General features: G+C 34.2%; 1 protein-coding gene and 1 long non-coding RNA gene across 2 annotated transcripts; both read right to left on the bottom strand.

Annotated features, from left to right (window-relative positions):
- Positions 1-564: 564 nt before the first annotated feature.
- On the bottom strand, positions 565-22,906 carry LOC132725147 (sortilin-related receptor-like; the record flags this gene model as incomplete). Its single annotated transcript, XM_060710235.1, is given in 18 exon segments — positions 565-678; positions 1,356-1,490; positions 1,742-1,885; positions 2,724-2,849; positions 4,057-4,200; positions 4,707-4,946; positions 6,761-6,886; positions 7,944-8,060; positions 8,345-8,665; positions 9,495-9,627; positions 10,549-10,795; positions 14,764-14,993; positions 15,393-15,574; positions 16,478-16,692; positions 16,991-17,117; positions 17,585-17,668; positions 18,560-18,735; positions 22,805-22,906. Coding segments are annotated over 16 exon segments (2,656 nt in total), but the record flags the coding sequence as incomplete, so codon positions are not given.
- LOC132725146 (uncharacterized) lies at positions 13,281-14,691 on the bottom strand. Its single transcript, XR_009625012.1, has 2 exons — positions 14,489-14,691; positions 13,281-13,733 (listed from the first exon to the last, which is right to left on the bottom strand). It is a non-coding gene; the product is annotated as an uncharacterized LOC132725146 (long non-coding RNA).
- Positions 22,907-23,559: the final 653 nt, after the last annotated feature.

The following is a 23,559-nucleotide window of genomic DNA, read 5'->3' as shown; positions in this document are numbered from 1 at the left end:
GGATAACTAACCAGTAATTACCAATTCCTCTGCATATGACAGGCTACTAATTCCACATGATTTCTGTATCAGGGGCAAAAGACAAATTATCATCAGATGCAATGTCCAAAAACAAAAAGGTCATGGGGAAATCTTGCCTTGCCTTGGGATCTAACCAATGAGGTAAAAAATTTCTATCCTGACAAATGATCTCGGATTATCGAGTCTAATTTCTAAGAATTACAGGAACCCCTGTCATCTCGGTTTAAAATTGCCCATTTTATATGGAGACAACTTATCAATAAGGATTATTTGAGCCGGGTCAAGACAAAACCAACTTAATGGATTTAGGACCAGCATGGATCCAGACCAGCCTGCGCATTTGTGCAGTCTGATCAGGATCCATGCTATTCGCTATCAGTTTACTATCTACTTGTAATAGGGTTTGTAAGTGAACAGCATGGATCCTGATCAGACTGTGCGGATGCGCAGGCTGGTCTGGATCCATGCTGGTCGCAAACCCATTATGTTGGTTTTGTCATGACGTGGTTCATTTACCAAAACACTGCCTCAGGTTCTCGTCACTCTTGTGTGCACACTGTGGTTTACCATCACACACAAACAGATAGGGTATACATTTGTTTTCATACATGCACTGGAACTCATGAGCTGAACATGTGATATTACTCCGAACTCGCCCTGAAACACAAAATATGCTCTTAAGTATTTTGCCACATACATTATATATGTTTGCATCTTGCTATTTCTTTTGTGAAATATTTCATCAGAAACTAATCGCACATTCTCAGTTGTTACAATCCAGAGTATACGCATCAGATGAACTCAACTTAGTCAAAAATATATACTGGTTGTTTTGGTTAAGATAAAATCACTTGGTCAGTTTTTCTTCTTTAACCTTAACCTAGCAAAATATCTGAAATGGACATGTTCATATTTTCATCTGGAAAAAAGTTTCATCATTTTAAGAGAAATTTTCAAAATAAGTAGTCTTAATGTATAGCGAACAGTGCTTGACCATGATCAGAGGGCAAAGAAGAAAACCTACTTCTGTTAGGGGCTGCAAATTAAGTTTTACAGCACTTTCAGTTATATAAGCTTCCCATTGTTAATTCCTGCAGTTCATTTTATATAAGCTTCCCTTCCTGCTGTTAATTCCTATACTTCAGGTTATATAACTTTTCAGCTGTTAATTTTAGCAGTTCAGGTTATATAAGCTTCCTGCTGGTAATTCCTGTAATTCATGTTATATAAGCTTCCTGCTGTTAATTCTGGTCTATATAACCTGTCCAAATTCTTTACAAGTACAACTGATAATATATCTATTAGTCAAGGGCTATAACTCAGCAAATTGTTACCTGATGTTTGATTGCCACATGCAGCTTCATCACTACCATCGGGACAATTAAATGCTTCATCACACAGGAATTTTTTGGGAATACAAGCCGCCGAGCTGTGACATTTGAAAAATAGTGACCTGTCACATGACACCCCTGTAATATAATAAGTGACAGGAAAAAAATTAAATGTTCAATGTCCAAAATAGATTATATGTTCCAAGACCAAAAAAGAATTAAACATTCAGCATTGATGCTTAACAAATTTTGACCACAAAAATGTCTTAACATCAGTACAGAGCCTTGGGCAGACTTGGCCTCTTCTATACTACTGGTATATGTTTGTAATTAACACTAACATTCACAGAACTATGTAAGAATAAGGGAGTTTCAATCTATAAAATTACCTCCGCAAAACTGTTCATCCTCCCCACCTTCGCAGTCTCTGAAGTTATCACACATTACAGATTCATCCAGACATCTCCTTGAACTATTGTAGCATAGAATCTGTCCTGGTGCACATTCTATTATCGGTCTAGAGGTTGTAAAGTCTGCAATGATCAATTTGCAAAATCATAACCTTTTTGCAATGTTAAAATTGTACTATGGATTTGCTCTTTCAATTCAAAGGCAACCGATTTTAGGTTAGTTGCCATACTATCATCTCAAGTTATAATTAGTACATGACTCTTACACAAAATGCCAATATGACCTTGACCTAATGACCTAAATAACAAAAGGTGTTATCTAATGGTAATGGACAATGTTCCTACCAAGTTTCACAAACTTAAGGTAATCATTTCTCAAGTTATTGATAGAACAAGGATTTTACACAGTGTCACTGTGACCTTGACCTCTGACCTAATTACCTCGAAATAACTAGAGGTCACCTACTGGCCATGGGTAAATTGTATATATTTGACCAAATGGCCTCACACTCATGTTTTCTCTTTCATATTTGTTTTATTTGAAGTGTTACTATAAGAAATTGCTTATCAATATTTATTAAAAATGTATTGTGAATTCGTAAACAACCTAATAAAGGCCATGTATATAAACAGCAGATGTGTGTTTTTTCTATTTGATTTTGTTTGAAGTGTGCACTGTCATTGACATATGGTGAATACTCTGCTTTAATGGATGAGAAAAGGCCTGAAAACCCACAGGGCCCATCCCTTTGTGCAATACTTAAAGATCAAACAGGTGTAGAGTTTATAAAAGTTTTTACTGAGACCTTGAACACCAGGATTTACTTTGGTCAGTATACATTCTGTGCGAGTTACTGACCAATCAAATACCTGACGTTTGAGTATGAACCTAGACAAATTCTTTATAACCTCCGACTTAGGAAGACAGAGCAGCCTGTACTTTTATTCAAGTTTAACTCACCACAGTTGAATTCATCTGTGTTATCTCCGCAATCATTGTGGGAGTCACACCTCATCCAGTGTGCCACACAGCGGCCATTTCTACAGTGGAATTCATTATTCATACACGTGTGTGGTCTAACTGTACCTGTCAATTATGAATAATGGTATAAAATTTATTACATTAATGAAATAATGGTATAAAACTTATTACATTATAGAATAATGGTATAAAACTTCTTACATTACGGAACAATGGTATAAAACTTCTTACATTATAGAATAATGGTATAAAACTTCGTACATTATAGAATAATGGTATAAAACTTCTCACATTATAGAACAATGGTATAAAACTTATTACATTGTAGAATAATGGTATAAAACTTCTTTCATTATAAAATAATGGTATAAAACTTCTTACATTATGGAATAATGGTATAAAACTTCTCACATTATAGAGTAATGGTATAAAACTTCTTACATTATAGAATAATGGTATAAAACTTCTTTCATTATAAAATAATGGTATAAAACTTCTTACATTATGGAATAATGGTATAAAACTTATTACATTATGGAAAAATAGTGTAAATTTTTTTACATTATTGAAAAATAGTGTAAAACTAATTTCATCAAGAACTACCACAAAGACAGCTCATTCTAAATCTATATTCCGTGCTTGATGGTTAAACTAAATCCATGCAAAAATTATCTATAGTATTTGTAAGGGGTAAAAGTTTATTAGTTGATCCTTTCCATCATCTAATAGTTTAGCTGCCCACAAAATATTAACCAAGTCTTACGCCAAAGCAGACATTAGCATTAGAGGGAGCATGATAACTCCCCTATATTCTTCAAATGCTTGAACTAAAATGTTTTCATAGATTTTTAAGACTCTGGTAGTTGCAGCAATTCTATCTGGATATTATGTTCATGAATTATTGCGATATATTTACTACAGTGTTCATGAATTATTGTAATATATTAACAACAATGTTTATGAATAATTAAAATATATTTACTACAGTGTTCATGAATGATTACAATATTTTTATGACAGTGTTCATGAATGATTGTAATACATTTATGACAGTGTTCATGAATGATTGTAATACATTTATGACAGTGTTCATGAATGATTGTAATACATTTATGACAGTGTTCATGAATGATTGTAATACATTTATGACAGTGTTCATGAATGATTGTAATACATTTATGACAGTGTTCATGAATGATTGTAATACATTTATGACAGTGTTCATAAATGATTTTTATATATCTACCACAGCGTTCATGAATAATTGTAATATATCTACCACAGTGTTCATTAATGATTTTAATATATTTACCACATCTATATTCATCGCTATTATCTCCGCAGTCGTCTATTCCATCACATCTCAAACCATTTCTTATACAAATACCATTATCACAAACAAACCCTGTACAAGGACCTGAAGTTGTTGGAAGTGCTGTAACAGGTGATACTGTACCTGCAACAAATACATATAGAAAAAGAGGTACAGTCTATATCTAAAAACTTCAGTTTGAATAATAAGAAAACAAGATTATTAAAATCACTTTTAAGATATTTCTCGCAACTAAAAAAATCGTACATATATGAAATTCTAACCTAGTCAGACTTGACTTGACTTGAGCCAATGGTTCAAATTTATCAGAGCAGAAACTTTACCAACAAGCCGTCTCCCTACATGCAATCATTAATCATTCAAATTTCATGCAATTTTTTAACAAAGCTTAAAAACAGAAATCTCTGTTTTTTTGTGTTTCATTTCCCAAAATTACGGTAAAAAATTAGTGAGTTTCTCCTATTATTGAATAAATATTTAGAATTACTTTCTGTACTTTATACCTGAAAAACCTCTTAACAATGCAATGGCATAAGGAAAACAAACTATAGTCTATCATTAAAATAGAAGAAGAGATTTTGTATAGAAAAGGCCTAAAATCTTTCCATTCATAAAAATACTGATCTTACTAGTGCAATTTGCCTCGTCATTTCCATTGCTACAGTCCTTGTCGCCATCGCACACCCATGACAAATACACACAACTTCCATCACCACATGGACTTTTCCACGACGGGCACGTAATACTACAGTTGTTTTTCTCGTCAGATCCGTCAGCGCAGTTATTTCTGTGATCACACACCTGATAATCGGGAACACATCTTGGCGATCCTGACAAACATTTGAACTGACCCTCGCCACAATCTGTACCTGTTTCAACAGACAATTTTTTTAACATTTGACAGTAAGAAAAGGGGCATCACTCTGTAACAAGAGGGCCATGATGGCCCTGAGGTCGCTCACCTGTATATAGCCCCCCCCCCCCCCCCCACACACACACACCTATAAGAAGATGTTTCATGCTTAACATCTAAGCTCTAGCTCATTGGGCTTTTTAAAAGAAGATTTTTTTAAGTTTTTACAATACACATATAGTTAAAAACAATGACACCCCTGGGGCGGGGCCAATTTTTACCCCAGGGCTTTTATTTGAACAAACTTGGTAGACACTTACTAGAAGATGTTTCATGCTTAATATCTAAACTCTAGCTATTTGGGTTTTTTCAAAGAAGATTTTAAGTTTTTGCTATACACATATAAGGAAAATCAATGACCCCCAATTTTGACCCCAGGGCTTTTATTTGAACAAACTTAGTAGACACTCACTAGAAGATGTTTCATGCTATCTAAACTCTAGCTATTTGGGTTTTTTCAAAGAAGATTTTTTATGTTTTTGCTATACACATATAAGGAAAATCAATGACCCCCGGGCCGGGGCCAATTTTGACCCCAGGGCTCTTATTTGAACAAACTTGTTAGACACCTATTAGAACATGTTTGATGCTAAATATCTTAGCTCTAGCTCTTTGAGTTCTTTAAAAGAAGATTTTTTAAGTTTTTACTATATGCATATAGGGAAAATCAATGACCCCTGGGACCGGGCCAATTTTGACCCCAGGGCTTTTATTTGAACAAACTTGGTAGACACCCATAAGAAAATGTTTCATGCTAAACATCTAAGCTCTAGCTCATTGGGCTTTTTAAAAGAAGATTTTTTAAGTTTTTACTATATGCATGTAGAGAAAATCAATGACCCCCTTGGGCGGGGCCAATTTTGACCCCAGGGCTTTTATTTGAACAAACTTGGTAGACACTCACTAGAAGATGTTTCATGCCAAATATCTAAGCTCTAGCTCTTAGGGTTTTTTAAAAGAAGATATTTAAAGTTTTTTCTTTCGGTTGCCATGGCAACCAGAGTTCTGCATGGAATTAAATTCTTTGAACAATTTTTAAAGGTGACCACCAAAGGAACATTCCTGTGAAGTTTGGATGAAATTGGCCTAGTGGTTTATGAGGAGATGTCATTTAAAGTAAAAGTTTACGGACGACGGACGAAAAGCGATCACATAAAAAGGTAACACAAAGAGTTATGGGATCTGTGCCACTCATGTAAGATTATTACAGGGATTAAGTGTGTAAAGTTTCAACCCATTCCCTTCTTTATCTTTTGAGATAGCAACCTGCACGCAAAAAAAACCAAACAAAGTAACACAGCAAAGCGGACAGAGTACAATAGCTCTCCCCATTCTTTAAATAGTTGTTCTAATAAAATGTCATCAAAAGAAAAAATTACATCACATGTTTAAATGTTTACATCAAACTAGATGATTAATACAATACTTGGATCAAGAAATACTTGCTTACTTCAGCTTTGGCACTTAATAAATCCTGTTGCTATTTTAAACCATTGCAACATTATATTATGTGTGAGGGTTAGTATTTTTAAATATGAAGAGATTTGTTTAAGTGTTCATTGATTGCTTATCCTTTTAACTGCTGAATTTCATAAATTTAAATGGACTTCCCTTATCAATTTTAGGGATATGTAGATTAAGAATAAGAAATAAAGTCAGCCAATAGAACAGACCCTTATTTAGACAGCACCCAAGTTCAGGCTAGCCTGAATCTATACAGGTGTCACTTCTGGTTTCAGAAGGTTAAAAGTTATAAAATCTTCAACCTACTATTGTAGTTACAGTTTTCCTCATCCAAACCATCCGGGCAGTCATCATCAAAATCACATTTCCAACTTAAATTGATACATCTGCCATCACGACATTTAAACTTGTCTACAGGACATGAGGGATATGCTGTCAAAATAGATATATATAAAAATTTAATCCACAATATGCTGTCAAAACAGATATTATATAAACATTTTATTCATGATATGCTGTCAAAACAGATATGTAAACATTTTATCCATGATATGCTGTCAATACAGATATATAAACACTTCATCAATGATATGCTGTCAAAACAGATATATAAACATTTTATCCATGATCTGCTGTCAAAACAGATATATAACATTTAATCTCTGATATGCTGTCAAAACAGATATATAAACACTTCATCCATGATCTGCTGTCAAAACAGATATATAAACATTTTATCCATGATCTGCTGTCAAAACAGATATATTAACATTTATCCATGAAATACTGTCATAACAGATATATAAACATTTAATAAGTAAAGAAATAAGAAGTAACATCTGTATGTAAACCCCAACATGTCATCTTATTCATGTCAACACTAGCAAATAATCATTTCAACACAAAATCTCTGTCTCAAGATAATAAATAATTTATCAAATTATGTATAAGCTGTCCTTTAATCCTTTTTCTTTCCTTATTTTAAAACATTTTCACTATCGTTTTTTTTTTTTCTAGAACATATTATTAGAACGGAAAATAAACTGAATGCCTCAACTTAAACTTTCCTACTTGAACCATTATGGTTCTATCTATCCTAAAGAAAAACCTGTATAAAATGGTAAATTCTAATAAGACCCCCATTTTTCCCTATTGTAAATACAAGGACCGAAAGTGTGTGTTATTATGCAATCAAATCACTGTTGACATTCTATATTTAGACATACATGTATGGTGTAAACATTTAACATATAACATAACCATTAAAAATGTGACATGCTGAAAATAAGTATGGAAACAAATCAAGTGCTTTTAAGATTGATACCAGGTAAAGCAGCATTTATTTGTTGATGTCATGTTAGAATAGAAAAAATCTATCCGAATCGATGATTTTATGGCTAAATAAAATCACTGTTTATCATTTGGATGCACATTATTATATCACTGTTTTGGATATATTATTTCTAAAACTACATCATGAAAAACTTACAACAGTGCATCTCATCGGAATTATCGGTACAGTCATTATCAAAGTCACATATCCAGTCTTCAGGAATACAACGTCCATTATCGCAGGTGAAATGACCGTCGGAGCATGTCTGGAATTCTGTGAGAAAAAAAAAATTGTATTTCCATCCTTTATTGGCATTGGTAGTTCAAGATACAAAAGAATTCAAACAAAAGGCAATAATTGTGCAAATTGCTAGTCAGAACTGAAATTGTAAACAGGAAATGCACAACTTTTTAAGAAGTATAAAAGCACACCTGCAGATTTTTGTGCTTAATATAAATGTAAATTTTAGTATTATTGCAAGAAAACTTTCATGTAAAAAGTGCACAGCACCAGACAATGAATTAAACATTATGTACATAAAATAATATATGAATTACCACAATCATGTTCATCACTCATATCACCGCAGTCATTGTCACGATCGCACATGTAAGAATTTGGTATACAATGTCCGTTGTCGCATAAAAACTGATTGTCAGTACAGTTTGTCTTTAACTTCACACATGCACCAGAAGTAACATTTACTACAGCTTTACCCTGGCAACAATGTTCATCCTCCTGTGTGGTGGAGGTGCGGATAAGTGTAGCATTATTCGGACACCGGCATGTGCGATTTTGGCCATGTACGTCAGCAGTTGATGGTTTCAGGAGACAAAGGTGAGTACATTCTCCATTATGGTCACATGCTGCATTACCACCTTAAAATACAAAACATTCATGCTTATTAAACCCAATTAAAATGCTGTTATGGCCTCATTGCTAAACTATCTTTTGCTGATTTTAGTTTTTGGCCTTTTGTGAATTAGCACTTTTATACCATTATACCATTTTGAAAATGTGACTCATAAGGTTATCTGAGTACCACATAGGATATCTGGATACCATTATGATATTTTAACATATAGGGTATCTGGTTACCATTTGGAAACTGCATCTGGATCCAATTTGAAAATTGTAACATATAGGGTATCTGGATATCATTTGGAAACTGCATCTGGATCCAATTTGAAAATTGTAACATATAGGGTATCTGGATATTATTTGGAAACTGCATCTGGATCCAATTTGAAAATTGTAACATATAGGGTATCTGGATATCATTTGGAAACTGCATCTGGATCCAATTTGAAAATTGTAACATATAGGGTATCTGGATATCATTTGGAAACTGCATCTGGATCCAATTTGAAAATTGTAACATATAGGGTATCTGGATATCATTTGGAAACTGCATCTGGATCCAATTTGAAAATTGTAACATATAGGGTATCTGGTTACCATTTGGAAACTGCATCTGGATCCAATTTGAAAATTGTAACACATACGGTATCTGGATATCATTTGGCAACTGCATCACATAGGGTATATGGATACCATTTAGAATCTGCAACACATAGCGTATCTGTATACCATTTGTATTTCTTATACCTTGCTGAATTTGCATAATATCAAAATACTGACATTTAGCATACTTTAAGCATGTTCAGTTTCAGCAATTTGAAGGTAAAGACAATAAATGCATGTTACCTCTCTGTGAGTTCTCATCTAGGATTTTTAGGTCAATGATTCCATCATTGATATCTTGATATCTGTACACACAGTTTGAAACGTCACAGCTATATAATCGAGACATTGTATACTCCGCCCAATACACTTTCTCCTGATAATGAAAATATATTATATATACTGTTAATTATATATTTTTTCTCAATTCTTTAAGCCAATACAATCACTCCTAGTTACAGAAAATATTGATTTATTTACATATATCTATTTTTCCTTAATTTTTTCAAAAACACAAATTCTCTGCCATTCAAATAGAATATTTCATAAATATATATTATATTCCTCGCAATCCTGTAAACAATAAACATTATCTATTCAGTAAAAGCTATTACAGCACTAGATTGCATACCAGAATTGTTGTTTTAGTAATGACAAGGACAGAAGTTAAAAATGTCAAAAACCTAAAAACCCTGAATCAAGTACTATTTTCATTAATTTTATACAGAGAAAAAGAACTTTTCAGAGTTTTTAAATCCTGAAATTCTGGAATAGTTAATAGGCTGACATTTTCACAACTAAGCATTCACACTTTTTAAATTCATTTTGGCATTAACAACTAGCTTTTTCTATATTACGACTGTATTATGGTTTTAAATTTGAAACGCTCCATTGAAATTCCAAAAACTGTAAAAGGAGTGTAAAATCTAATCCTTCAGCTTAGATCGCCTGATTAGCTCAACAAGAAGAGCTTTCATCTGTACCCTGTGAATCGTGCAGTACAGGTTCAATTTCCAAATGGTTTAGGTCACTTCTGTTGAGATTGATCATGAAATCCTTTCTAGGATCATTCGCACTGTACCTCAGCTCTGGCAGAAGTTATCAGTTCCTAGCAAAGGTGAAGGAAAATAGTACTGGTTTACTAGTTGACCAGGAACAATGTGGTGGCTGAACTATGCTCTTGTAAATTTAATATCACTTACTGCCATGATTCGGAGTGAAAATTACCAACACTACCATACACATATCATTATCACAACTTGCAGACAGAGGGTTAACAAAGCAAATAACAAATTACCTTGTAAATCCCTAAGGCATCAATGTGAAACCATCCTAGAGAATTTCCCACTGAGGTGACCACTGGGTTCCTTAAAGAGGCATATCTGATTCCAGCACCACTCCAGAAGATTCTTTCAGTGAGTATATCTAGAGCCAAGACAGTGTCTGAACCTATAGTACTGTGACTGAGAAACGTCGTGATAGAAGAGTGTGTGCCGTCCATATAGGCTTTCATTAACTTTCCACTGTCTGCCCAATACATCCACCTGTTTTATAACAAAGAAAATATCATTAAAATCAGAGAGTATCAAGTAAACACCTTTTTGGGCAGAAAGGGTGAGGGAGGATAGTTGGGTTGGTTGGCATAAAAAAAGAAGGTGATTTGAGGTCACTGACTTGAACCACTCTGCCTATTAAAGTCCTTTTTTCATCCCAACCCTTATCCTGCTGAACTTTCTTAATTAACATTTCCAACTTCCATTTTTGGAACTGTCCATGATCAGTTTTGGGGATATTAAGATGAAAATAACATTTGAGCCGCGTCATGACAAAACCAACACAATGGGTTTGCTACCAGCATGGATCCAGACCAGCCTGCGCATCCACGCAGTCTTATCAGGATCCATGCTGTTCCCTATCAGATTCTCTACTTGTTATAGGGTTTGTAAGCGAACAGCATGGATCCTGAACAGACTGCACGGATGCGCAGGCTGGTCTGGATCCATGCTGGTCGCAAACCCATTATGTTGGTTTTGTCATGACGCGGCTCATTTATAGAAACTGATCCCTGAAGTCTAGACTGGCTCTATTTCAGTGACAAAGGCTAATCACTTTCGGTTCCAGCAGGGTAAATGCTACATTATTATTTATGAGATCACTGATCACCAAACCAATATACAGCAAAAACATCTTATATCTGGTTTACAGACCAATAGCTAGTACATACAAGTAAAGCATTAAATATCAAACTTACTTAACAACTTGCAACAACTCAAAATGTCAAGAAAGTTAAATAGACTTGAGGGTACATGCAGATAAACAAGAGCTGTCAGTGAAACAGCATGTTTGACTATTCCCAGAGCTTGATAGTAAAACAAGAGCCTGGATCATATAGAATTTTCTAAGTTCAAAAAAGGGCCAAATTCTGTCAAAATCTATGTAAAAGTTCTGTCAAAATCTATGTAAAAGTTATGGACCTTAATCAGTGACCACCTATTATGCTCTCAAATAAGTGTTTGATGAAGTTTCAAACAATATCCTATAGTGGTTTTGAAAACATCAACTTGGATGCAATAAACTTAACCAAAGTGTGAAGGTGGAACCAATGCCAACATCCACACAGATGCCTAAGTGAGAACTATAGCTCTCGCTTTTTTTCAAATATGAAATTTTTTCAAAAACAGCTTATATTAAGTTTTTTTGATGCATATGATAAGAACATGTAATACACATTTTACTTGAAACTTAAATGCCTTTTGAGCTCCATACCCAAAGTGTGTGTGGCATAAAAAAACTACTCCTCTGTTCATTGTTAGTTCATCTAACCCTCTTAAATTGTATACAGTACAGATATCGAGGAATATGCAAAATCCTCCGAGGATCGAGGAAAGTACTCGCAACTCCGCGAGAGTATTTGTCCATAAAAACGAGTGACTCCGCGTGAGAAACGTGTGATGAGAGTGACTCCGAGACGAAAATAAAAGCGCGTGACTCCGAGAGAGAATTACCGCGTAACTCCGTGTCGGTGTCTAGCTGGTGTAAATAAATGCAAGTGCAATCTCATTTTATATTTAATTTAATTCTTTAGATTACCATTCGAAAATAAAGATGATTTTTACGGTTGTTGTTTTCAATTTACCCTGAAACAGTTGAAAGGTACATTTGATTAGAAAAAATCACTACCGTAAGCGTCATCAGTTCTCAAGTTTATTTTTATCCCGATTAATTAGGTCAGTAGCAATAACCACAGGAACCCGAAATTCTATCAAAAACAAAAAGCGATTTAAAAAATCCATATAATAACGGCCCAACATTTTTTATACTTCTTTAAGAAATGAATTAATTATATAAACTTCTTAATCTTAAATGTTTCTATATGCATCAAATACCGATAACGTGCCGTTCTAATTTATTTCAGGTGCCAAATATTGTGTTGTGTTTATTTTTTTTCAATGTGGAAAATGAGTTTCGATCTTCATAATATTTTAATCATTGATAACATGTGCACATCAAAAAAATTGACTTTCCCAACTTTTAGTATTGGTTTGTATAGTTTTAAAAATTGTCATAATGTGCATGTACGTTTCTTCATAATCCATTGTTCACATGTATTTTAGTTACGTGTCAACCTGTCACATCCGCCGTTTTAATTAGAAGACACTTGATTTATATATAATTTTTGAGAATTAACATTAACTTAATCGTTTCTAAATAAAGCTGCATAAAAATTAGTAATATATTGTTGTAATTTTATTCCAAGAGTATCTCCGAAAATCTGTCGGTCTCATTCTGTTATCAAAGTCATATGTAGACGTATGTCGATATTGATATCAAAAGTCAGTTGTCTTGTGATGATCATTAATAAATTAAGATTTTTGTTTTTTATTTCAGGCATTATAGAGGAATTCAAGAGTTATAGAGGTGTTAACAAGTTGACAGAGGCCGTTCAACTTACCTAGCGCACTGCTCCCGTAATTCATTCACCTGTAATCAGCATTACACAGATTGACAAAAAATAAAAACAGCAAAGAATAAAATGATCATTTTATTTGTCTTTTTGTTTTATTTGTTTATGGTTTGTACATCATCTATATCATGTCATTTTATAAAAATAAAAAAACAGTTTTGACAAAGATTAAACTACTTCCGATTTCACGTACATGTACTGTTCATAGACGATAAAACAATATTTTTATAATAGCATATGAACATATTTGATCGTCACAGCAAGCGGGCATGCGTTGTACATGTACGTATGTGGATTGAAAAAGACCGCCATGCCTTTAAAAAATCACTGCCAATCTCAATGTTCTTGTTTTATAATTCATGGTTTTATTTTTGAGACGACGCAACACCTGTTGTTTTCCCCCTGCAAACATCGGTAGAATTTCATAAATGAATTCCTTAATGTTGTCCTTTCTTGTGCTGCCAACATCGGTAGAATTGCCTAGCAGATCGAACTTCTTAACTCTGTTCTATATTGTTCTGAAAGCAATAGTAAAATAAATTTAAACATTAATGTTAAAAGCAGGACTGTACATGCCAACATAGGGTGTCGCTGTTTTGGCTAGTGCATTGTATGGAATGATGTATTATATCTCGTATTTCACGGATTTTTTATCAACCAACAATTAAAAGGAGACGTACATGTACATCACATGGAAATCAGTTTGGTATCATTTATGTAACTGGTACAAATTTATCTAAAAGCCTGACTTAAAAGTATAAAATTACTTTCCAAGGCAGATGCATTTCACTGAAGAATACTTTGTAAACTGTCTTAAAGAAAATGTTGTTTTTTTTATTCAGTTCAGGTACAAAGTATAATAATTTCCCTTACGATAGTATGTCAATGGAATGAATCGACCTAAGCACGTGGTTGTTTTGCCATGTATTTCCTTTTTTTTTTCTTCTTCTTTTTTTTGCTTACATAATAATTATAAATTTGTATAAACAATGCAAAAAAGAAGCTCATCTATATTTTCTTATTTTAGAATACTAAATTAAATAGGTTTTTGACACTGAGCGTTACGGGAATTACGGGAAATCATCGGTTATTCTTTCCTTTAATTAATTAATGAATCAAGTGTGTCTACTTTCGTTTTCACTTGTGATACTTTACATCAACGAAGAATTTTCGACAACATTGTTATTTTGAATGAATAATACATGCGTTGAAGGATTTTATTTTAGAGGTAGAGCATTATATTAATTAATAAATAAATAAAGCATACGTGTACCAAATCAGTCTTATTTTCTCGGAGTCACTCTTTTTGACTCGGAGATTCACGGAGTCCCGCGGACAAAATTGTCACTCGTTTTTGTCTCGGAGTCACTCTTTTTCACCCGAGAAATTTATAATCCACTCGGAGTCACGCTTTTTGAGATTACTCGATACTCGCAGAAATTTGCATATTCCTCGATATCTGTACTGTATGTATATAAAAATAACTTGATATAAATACTTAAAACCAGAATTCATTAACAGAAATTAAATGTGGGAGTAAAATCATACCCGTGATGGGGATCTATTACAAGAGATGTTGGCTTTATCAGATAACTGCCATTGATTAATGTTCGTCTGTAAATTCCATTAGCTTTCGACACCTCGATGGTGCCATTGGTGGGGAACTTCCTGTCGATCCAGTACAAGTTGTGACCTTTCCAGTCGTAAGCTATGGACGGAACTTCTCCGATTCCCGAATGTAACATTTCCACGCTATGGTTACCATCTTCACACAGTCGCTAATGTCAAATTAAAGGATAAAGTTTCAGTGATAAAATTTATTCTCATTAAAATTTTAGTCATAATATCCCAGTCACCCAATTGAATAAAATGTTGGTCACTTGTATAAAATGTTGCTTACTTAAACATAGTGTTGGTCACCTGAATATAATATCGGTCTAGGTAAACATATCAGAAAAGAACGATCCAACCCTGATATTAACTAAGTTTGGTGAGATTCCTGCAAGGCTTTTCAATTTAGGTTAATTTGCTCTATAAAATTGTTCAACCCTATGAAGCAGACGGAGCGAATGATCTGAAATTATGTACACAAGTTATTGATAAGAAAAAAAAACAATATTTTCGGTCCCTTCATGTCAAAATACCTCAGTGGATACCTTTTAATGTTAAACTTGTACCTGTATTTTATGTAGCTCATTATCAGCCCAATACAGACATCCTGTTTCACCAAGCTGGTAATCTACTGCAGACACATTCTTTGCTATGGTGGAATCGAGAAGTTTGACGTCATTTTGGCTAGAGGACAATATTTTCTGAAGCACCTCTCTTCTTGATGAATATAGCAAAAATTCTTCTATATCTGAATTAGATACAGAACAAAATGCTTAGATTCTACAGAAATGTGAGATATTTTTCAAATCTTTTAATCTACAGTACTATGAAATATAATTCATATCTTTTAATCCTCAGAACTATGAAATATTATTCACATCTTTTAATCTACAGAACTATGAGATATTTTTCAAATCTTTTAATCTCCAGTACTATGAAATATTATTCACATCTTTTAATCTACAGAACTAAGAGATATTTTTCATATCTTTTAATCTCCAGTACTATGAAATATAATTCATATCTTTTAATCTACAGTACTACCAAATATTTTTCATATCTTTAAATCTACAGAACTATGAAATATTATTCATATCTTTTAATCGACAGATCTATGAAATATTATTCATATCTTTTAATGAGACTTGCTCACTCTTTATCATCTATTTCGTTCTTTATGAAACTTGAAAAATTTCAGCACATGGTATTTTGAAAATGTCTAAAGCTTTTAACTATCTGATTAATCTGGCATATCTACCTTTTTAAAGATAATTTGAAATAGCAAGAAGTTATTGTTATCTCTTTGAGTATTGTATAAGTGGATATTTTCACATATCAATAAGTAAGCTAATTCAAAATTCCAGACATATCGCTTGACAAAATATAAGCCAATCATGCAAGGGTAAAATCTAATGACAGGTTGGTTGATATTTACGCTAGAGAAAATTTTAGCGATTTTCGTTGATTCTCTAAATTCACCAATATTTTTATGTTATAAAACTTAACCACTTATACAGTATTAATCTTTTATTATCACACCTGCTCTTTAAAACTGATAGAACCAATATCAGTACTCTTGATCGAATTGTTTAAAAAACCTCAGTGTAAAAAAATATTCTACCATTATACAGCAGACAATTAAGCAACCTACCTTGAGCTCTGCAAGCATACATTAGAGGGGCATATCTGTGTTCCTCGCCACCCTGGCATGTGTCACCTGAAACCTTAGCAAAGCCACGAGTGTATGGGTAAAATGTGCCTTCAGGGCATACACTAGGCATGCGGTGGATAATGTTCTGATCTACATCTGGGTCTGGAATACATCCAACACTGAAATACTCGGAATTTGGTTTGTAGCCAAAGTCACTGAAATAGAAAAATAAGAGAGAAATGTCGGTAATTACCAAAAGTTATATTAATTTATTGTAGACATATGTTTTCTGATGATAATATGGTGAGTTTCAAATGAAGAAATATGAACATCAAGCCAGATTTCTAGATTTCATACTCTATACTGCTTGCATCATTACGTTAACAAAGAAAGTTTATTATAAAAGAAGAATCACACGGCAGTATAGCTAGAGTTGATTGTGTAATATTGTTTAGGTAAAAGAAATGTAATTTATGTTAACATGTCAACAAAATAACAAACACAATAACTCACCATTCAAAATCTTCCCTCGTACATGAACAGTTTCGTACAGTCATTTCCCGATTGTAATCTTTACCGTTGTAGCAATTAGAATGTGGTACACGTCTTTCAATCATAACTTTACGGCCCAGTAAACAACCTTAAATATAATACATGTTAATACAGTTCTCTAAGGAAAAAAACTTTTACATTGGCTTAGGCTTCATCCTTTAACCAAATGAATTTCTTACTTCCATCTTTTGAACATTCCATTATCAATTAACTTTAGGGATAGCAATACTAAAATATGAAGTTAGTCAGCCAACAGAAAAAATCCTTGTCAGGCTGAACTGGCTCCTTACTAGAACATGTCAAAGCAAAAGCTAATCTCTCATAACCAGATACAAAATGAATAAACTTAAAAACATTAAATTAAAATTTTGATCTCTCATGATATTCATCACAGAAGACTTTGGTGTCAGTTGTGGAATCAAGAACAGGATCAAATCTAGGACACCAGATGATATTTTTTCTTACAATATCTATCTAATGACCTGAATTTCAGTAGATTATATGAAGATTTGTGAATTAAATTTTTAAAAGTGTTACAGATAATTATATACCAACCTAAGAAAGGTGTGTGGTTCGGTAAAGACCACACGTTGTCCGGTAAAGACCACATCTTGTAATCTTGAGCACTGCATTTATATTCTGAAATAAACAAACATAAATTATTTATCATGGCTGAAACATCATTTAGGACAAAAATCTAATTCAACTCTGTGTAACATAGTAACATTACTAACACAAGAGCTGCTAGATGGGCAACCTGCTAGATTTATATTTGTACTAGAATAAAAGCCTTGATAATGTAGGAATTTTATAAGTTAACAATGGGGAATAATTCAGTAAAAGCTAATGTTAAAGTTATTTGTCTTTATTAGCAACAAGAAATACCAGATATTAAAGTGAATACAGTAAAATTCTTATTAAACACCCCTCTCCCACAAACCCCTTAGTTTTTTTGATAAGGAAGAGTAAATCTATAATTTATTCAAATCCTTCAGAATACCTTTTATTTTATAGTAAACTCAAAAATGTATCATATAAAATTTAACACTTTTTAAACATTATTAAGAAAACTTACATAACACCAAACATAATTACAATCATTTTTGTTTTTAGGAAAAAGGATTTATTCTTAAATGCCCCCCCCCCCCAGGTGTTTGATAGGAATTTTACGGTACCTTTAATTGGTTGACCAGATACAAAGTTGCATGCAATAACAATGGTGAGTGGTATAGCCCCATTTTTCCAATTTAGGCTAAAAATTACTCTGCAATCTTTTATTTTTCTTCCTCAGCTAAATTTTTTGTCTAAAGTATTATATCCCGGGTTGCGTCAGTAAATCTTGCATAATAAATTTGAGTTGTAGCATAGTTCTATTTGACCTTAATGGTTGTGTTACCCATGAAATGAAAAAAAATCTTGGATATTTTTTTTGGACCATAATCATTTTACCTGTAAAATTATGCAAAATTAAATAAATATGACAAAGTGGGGAAAAACAGTAATTTGTTAAAGTTCACTTATTTTACTTACGGAAAACTGAGCTCAAATTAAGGGAGATAACTATCCATGAATGATGATCAAGGTTTGAACCAAATAAAAAGAAGACTGTAGTTTTCTCCCCTGGTTCTGTAAGTAAACCATGAATCTGTATAGGGTGATCAGTGAAGTTGTATGTGTGAAAAACTTGCCCTTCATCTGTCGAGTAACTGAAAAAAAATCATAATATCTGGATTAAACATTAAATTAAAAAGAGCTTTTACAGGTTACATTGTACATGCATGCTATTGAAACTAATGACCTGAGCTGGTTGATATGAAACATTAAACATTCAAACAGTTATTGTAAACTAGAACTGCCACTATCATGGTGTGAATACCCCCGCATACCACTTTGTCATAATCAACAGTGGCCATTAAGAGCTCAAGGAAAACCTCCCTGCCAAATCTGAGGTTACTAAGCCAGTGCATTGCTAAGTTATGTATTCTACATGCTTCAAATGTGAAAAAGTCAAAATCAATACATTGCGGACAGGACATTCTTTAGCAATTGAGAAGAAAAGCTTTTGTCAAAGTCCCTGTGACCTTGACCTTTGACCCAGTGACCTCAAAATCAATAGGGGTCACCTTATAGTCATGATTAACATCCATGCCAAATAAGAAGACTGTGGGTCAAAGGAATCTTAAGTTAATGGGTGGACAAACTTTTTGAAGTCAAAGTCCCTATGACCTTGACCTTTGATCCAGTGACCTCAAAATCAATAGGGGTCATCTACTAATCATGACTAACCTTCATGCCAGATATGAAGACTGTGGGTCAAAGGAATCTTAAGTTATAGGGCGGACAAGCTTTTTGAAGTCAAGGCCCCTGTGACCTTGACCTTTGACCTGGTGACCTCAAAGTCAATAGGGGTCATCTACTCATCATGACTAACCTCCATGCCAAATATGAAGACTGTGGGTCAAAGGAATCTTAAGTTATTGGGCGGACAAGCTTTTTGAAGTCAAGGCCCCTGTGACCTTGACCTTTGACCTGGTGACCTCAAAATCAATAGGGGTCATCTACTCATCATGACTAACCTCCATGCCAAATATGAAGACTGTGGGTCAAAGGAATCTTAAGTTATTGGGCGGACAAGCTTTTTGAAGTCAAGGCCCCTGTGACCTTGACCTTTGACCTGGTGACCTCAAAATCAATAGGGGTCATCTACTCATCATGACTAACCTCCATGCCAAATATGAAGACTGTGGGTCAAAGGAATCTTAAGTTATTGGGCGGACAAGCTTTTTGAAGTCAAGGCCCCTGTGACCTTGACCTTTGACCTGGTGACCTCAAAATCAATAGGGGTCATCTACTCATCATGACTTACCTCCATGCCAAATATGAAGACTGTGGGTCAAAGGAATCTTAAGTTATTGGGCGGACAAGCTTTTTGAAGTCAAGGCCCCTGTGACCTTGACCTTTGACCTGGTGACCTCAAAATCAATAGGGGTCATCTACTAATCATGACTTACCTCCATGCCAAATATGAAGACTATGGGTCAAAGGAATCTTAAGTTATTGGGCGGACAAGCTTTTTGAAGTCAAGGCCCCTGTGACCTTGACCTTTGACCTGGTGACCTCAAAATCAATAGGGGTCATCTACTAATCATGACTTACCTCCATGCCAAATATGAAGACTGTGGGTCAAAGGAATCTTAAGTTATTGGGCGGACAAGCTTTTTGAAGTCAAGGCCCCTGTGACCTTGACCTTTGACCTGGTGACCTCAAAATCAATAGGGGTCATCTACTAATCATGACTAACCTCCATGCCAAATATGAAGACTGTAGGTCAAAGGAATCTTAAGTTATTGGGCGGACAAGAAAAAACCGACGGACGGACGGCCGGACGGACAGACAAGCTGATTCCAGTATACCCCCCTTACAACTTTGTTGTGCGGGGGTATAAATATTTTGTCTTCAGAAATTTACCAGTACAAAACATCAACAAAAGGAAGCATGTTGAAAAATCTAAATTTCAAAAAGTAATGTTTAACAAATAAATTAACAATATTACTTTTGAGGTTTAGTTTTTTAAATATTTCTTTCATTTAAACAAATCATTAAATATGCTACATTCAAAATTCATCACCTTAGTGCAGTAACAGGTTAAGTCTTTCTAAATTTTAAGGAGTTAACCAGTTATTGCATTAAGGTGAAGAAATGACTACAAAATTTCTGAAATTTAACAACAAAAAATTGAAACAATAAGCCATTGATTCTCAATATGGTGACAAAGGGAGATAATGTCCTCTAGTTAAACAAGAGTGATCAGTGATCACATGTGTTGCCTCATGATGGCCAATTCCATGTTGGGACAAGTTTTGTGACAGATGGACAGACAGACAGTGCACAACTACACTTGGTACTGATCATTCCTGTAAAGTTTGGATAAAATTGCACCAGTAGTTTATGAGGAGTAGTCCGGACAAGCTTTTGTGTATCTGGCAACACACAGAAAAAACACCTTTTTATCAAAAGGGCCATAACTCGGCCAAAAATCATTCAACCGGAAAACCCATGCAATATGCGCAAGGACTTGAGCTACAGATCAATTCTGTAAAGTTTCATTGAAATTGCATAAGTGGTATAAGAGAAGTAGACAAACTTGAAAAATAAAAATTATTAAAGGGCCATAACTCAGACAAAATCATTGAACCTGAAAATGCTGACAATATGCACAACTACTGGTACTGATCATTCCTGTAAAGTTTGGATAAAATTGCACCAGTAGTTTATGAGGAGTAGTCCAGACAAGCTTTTGTGTATCTGGCAACACACAGAAAACTAGAAATGTGTCCATAGGACACGGATGCCCCCACACGCCACTGTTCTGTCAATCTTATGACTCTAGGTCAAAAATTTTTTGGACTACATGTGCCAAAAGTTGAAAACTAAAAATCAACAAAGGGCCATAATTCTGTTAAATTTGGTTGCAGATAAAATTCCTTCCTTTACTGCCATCTACACATTAAGGTTGTTCATCCCTGGAAGTTTAAGCAAAATCTGCCGTCCGGTTTAAAAGGAGTTGCATTCACAAAATTTCTACATAGTATATAGTGAAAAAATCAACAAAGGGCCATAATTCTGTTAAATTTGGTCGCAGCAAAAATTCCTTCCTTTACTACCATCTACACATTAAGGTTGTCCATCCCTGTAAGTTTAAGCAAAATCTGCCGTCCGGTTTAAGAGGAGTTGCGTTCACAAAATTTCTACATAGAATCTAGTGAAAAAATCAACAAAGGGCCATAATTCTGTTAAATTTTAAATTTGGTCGCAGCAAAAATTCCTTCCTTTACTACCATCTACACATTAAGGTTGTTCATCCCTGTAAGTTTAAGCAAAATCTGCCTTTAGGTTTAAGAGGAGTTGCGTTCACAAAATTTCTACATAGTATCTAGTGAAAAAATCAACAAAGGGCCATAATTCTGTTAAATTTGGTCGCAGCAAAAATTCCTTCCTTTACTACCATCTACACATTAAGGTTGTTCATCCCTGTAAGTTTAAGCAAAATCTGCCATTCGGTTTAAGAGGAGTTGCGTTCACAAGATTTCGGGACGTACGGACGGACTGACGGACGGACTGACGGAATGACGGACGGACGGACAAGTGCAACGCTATATGCTCCCACATTGTGGGGGCATAAAAACTACTTTTTATCAAAGGGCCATAACTTGGCCAAAAATCATTCAACCGGAAAACCCGTGCAATATGCGCAAGGACTTGAGCTACAGATCAATCCTGTAAAGTTTCATTGAAATTGCATTAGTCGTATAAGAGAAGTAGTCCGGACAAACTTTAAAAATTAAAATTATTTAAGGGCCATAACTCAGACAAAAATCATTGAACTGGAAAATGCTGACATTATGCACAACTAGACTTGGTACTGATAATTCCTGTAAAGTTTGAATGAAATTGCACCAGTAGTTTATGAGAAGTAGTCCGGACAAGTTTTGTGACGGACGGACAGACGGACGTACCAATTTTTCAGGTTTATGAGCTATTTCTATTGTTCTTTTCTTTTGTTTCCTTGTGGCCTAACTATTGTTTCCTTATGAGCCCTACTATTATTTACGGAATAAAGTCCTTTGTTCTCTTTTGTCCCAGTGTACCGTTAGTTAGCTCATATACCTAAAATGTTTGTGCGGACAGACAGACAGACGACGGAGAAGTGATCCCTATATGTCGCCACTACTCCGTAGAGGCGACACAAAAAGTATCTATATTTAGAACACTCACCTAATCTGATTGGTTGGTTCATATTGTTTCACTGCCAGTATGATTCCTCCATGGTCAGCTAATGCAAAGAAGTGCACCCCTTGTAAAACCTGTAAACAAATAAAACAAATTTTATTGGTTGGTATATCAAATCACATCAACACTTGCAAATATGCAGCAGAAGTGTAGATCAAAACTTCTCCCAGATCAAAGTTCTTGAAGGCTTTTGTCCATTATGCCATTATTGATGAGAGGGCTTTTGTCTTCCAGGAGGGATTTGTATTCAGGAGGGCTTTTGTCTTGGAGGGTGTGAGGATGTGATCGTGAATAAAACTAGGCGTTGTGTACGGTTCGTTTCCTTTATTCAAACTGAATGTTTACATACATAGGAAATGACGTTACGTTAAAAACATAAGTAAACAATTCGCGCAAAAGCGACGTTACGTGACGTCGCGCCAAAATCTACAACATTCTCCGGGCCTCAGAAATGCTAAATGTAATAATCGTCATACAAAAACATAAAAGTAATGGAATTACTTATTTAAAATCATATTGAAATTGAAGCACCATAATTAAAACAGCTATATTTAGATATATCACAAACAGATTGGCGCTATGTAAAGTCTCGTTTTGAATTATTTTCACTCGTCTATGTTTATACAAATTGAATTGTCTTTTCACGAAATATTAGCGGTATAGGATAAATATTTCAATAAGTATCGTAATGTCTATTCATCTGGTTTCTGGATAATTTCCAATGGGTACAATTTGATAAT

This window comes from Ruditapes philippinarum, unplaced genomic scaffold (genome assembly GCF_026571515.1).
Source record: "Ruditapes philippinarum isolate M1 unplaced genomic scaffold, ASM2657151v2 ctg11527_1_1_1_1, whole genome shotgun sequence".
Classification (NCBI taxonomy): domain Eukaryota; kingdom Metazoa; phylum Mollusca; class Bivalvia; order Venerida; family Veneridae; genus Ruditapes; species Ruditapes philippinarum.
Note: the sequence above shows the minus strand (reverse complement) of the source record. Positions and strands in the feature narration are given on the sequence as shown.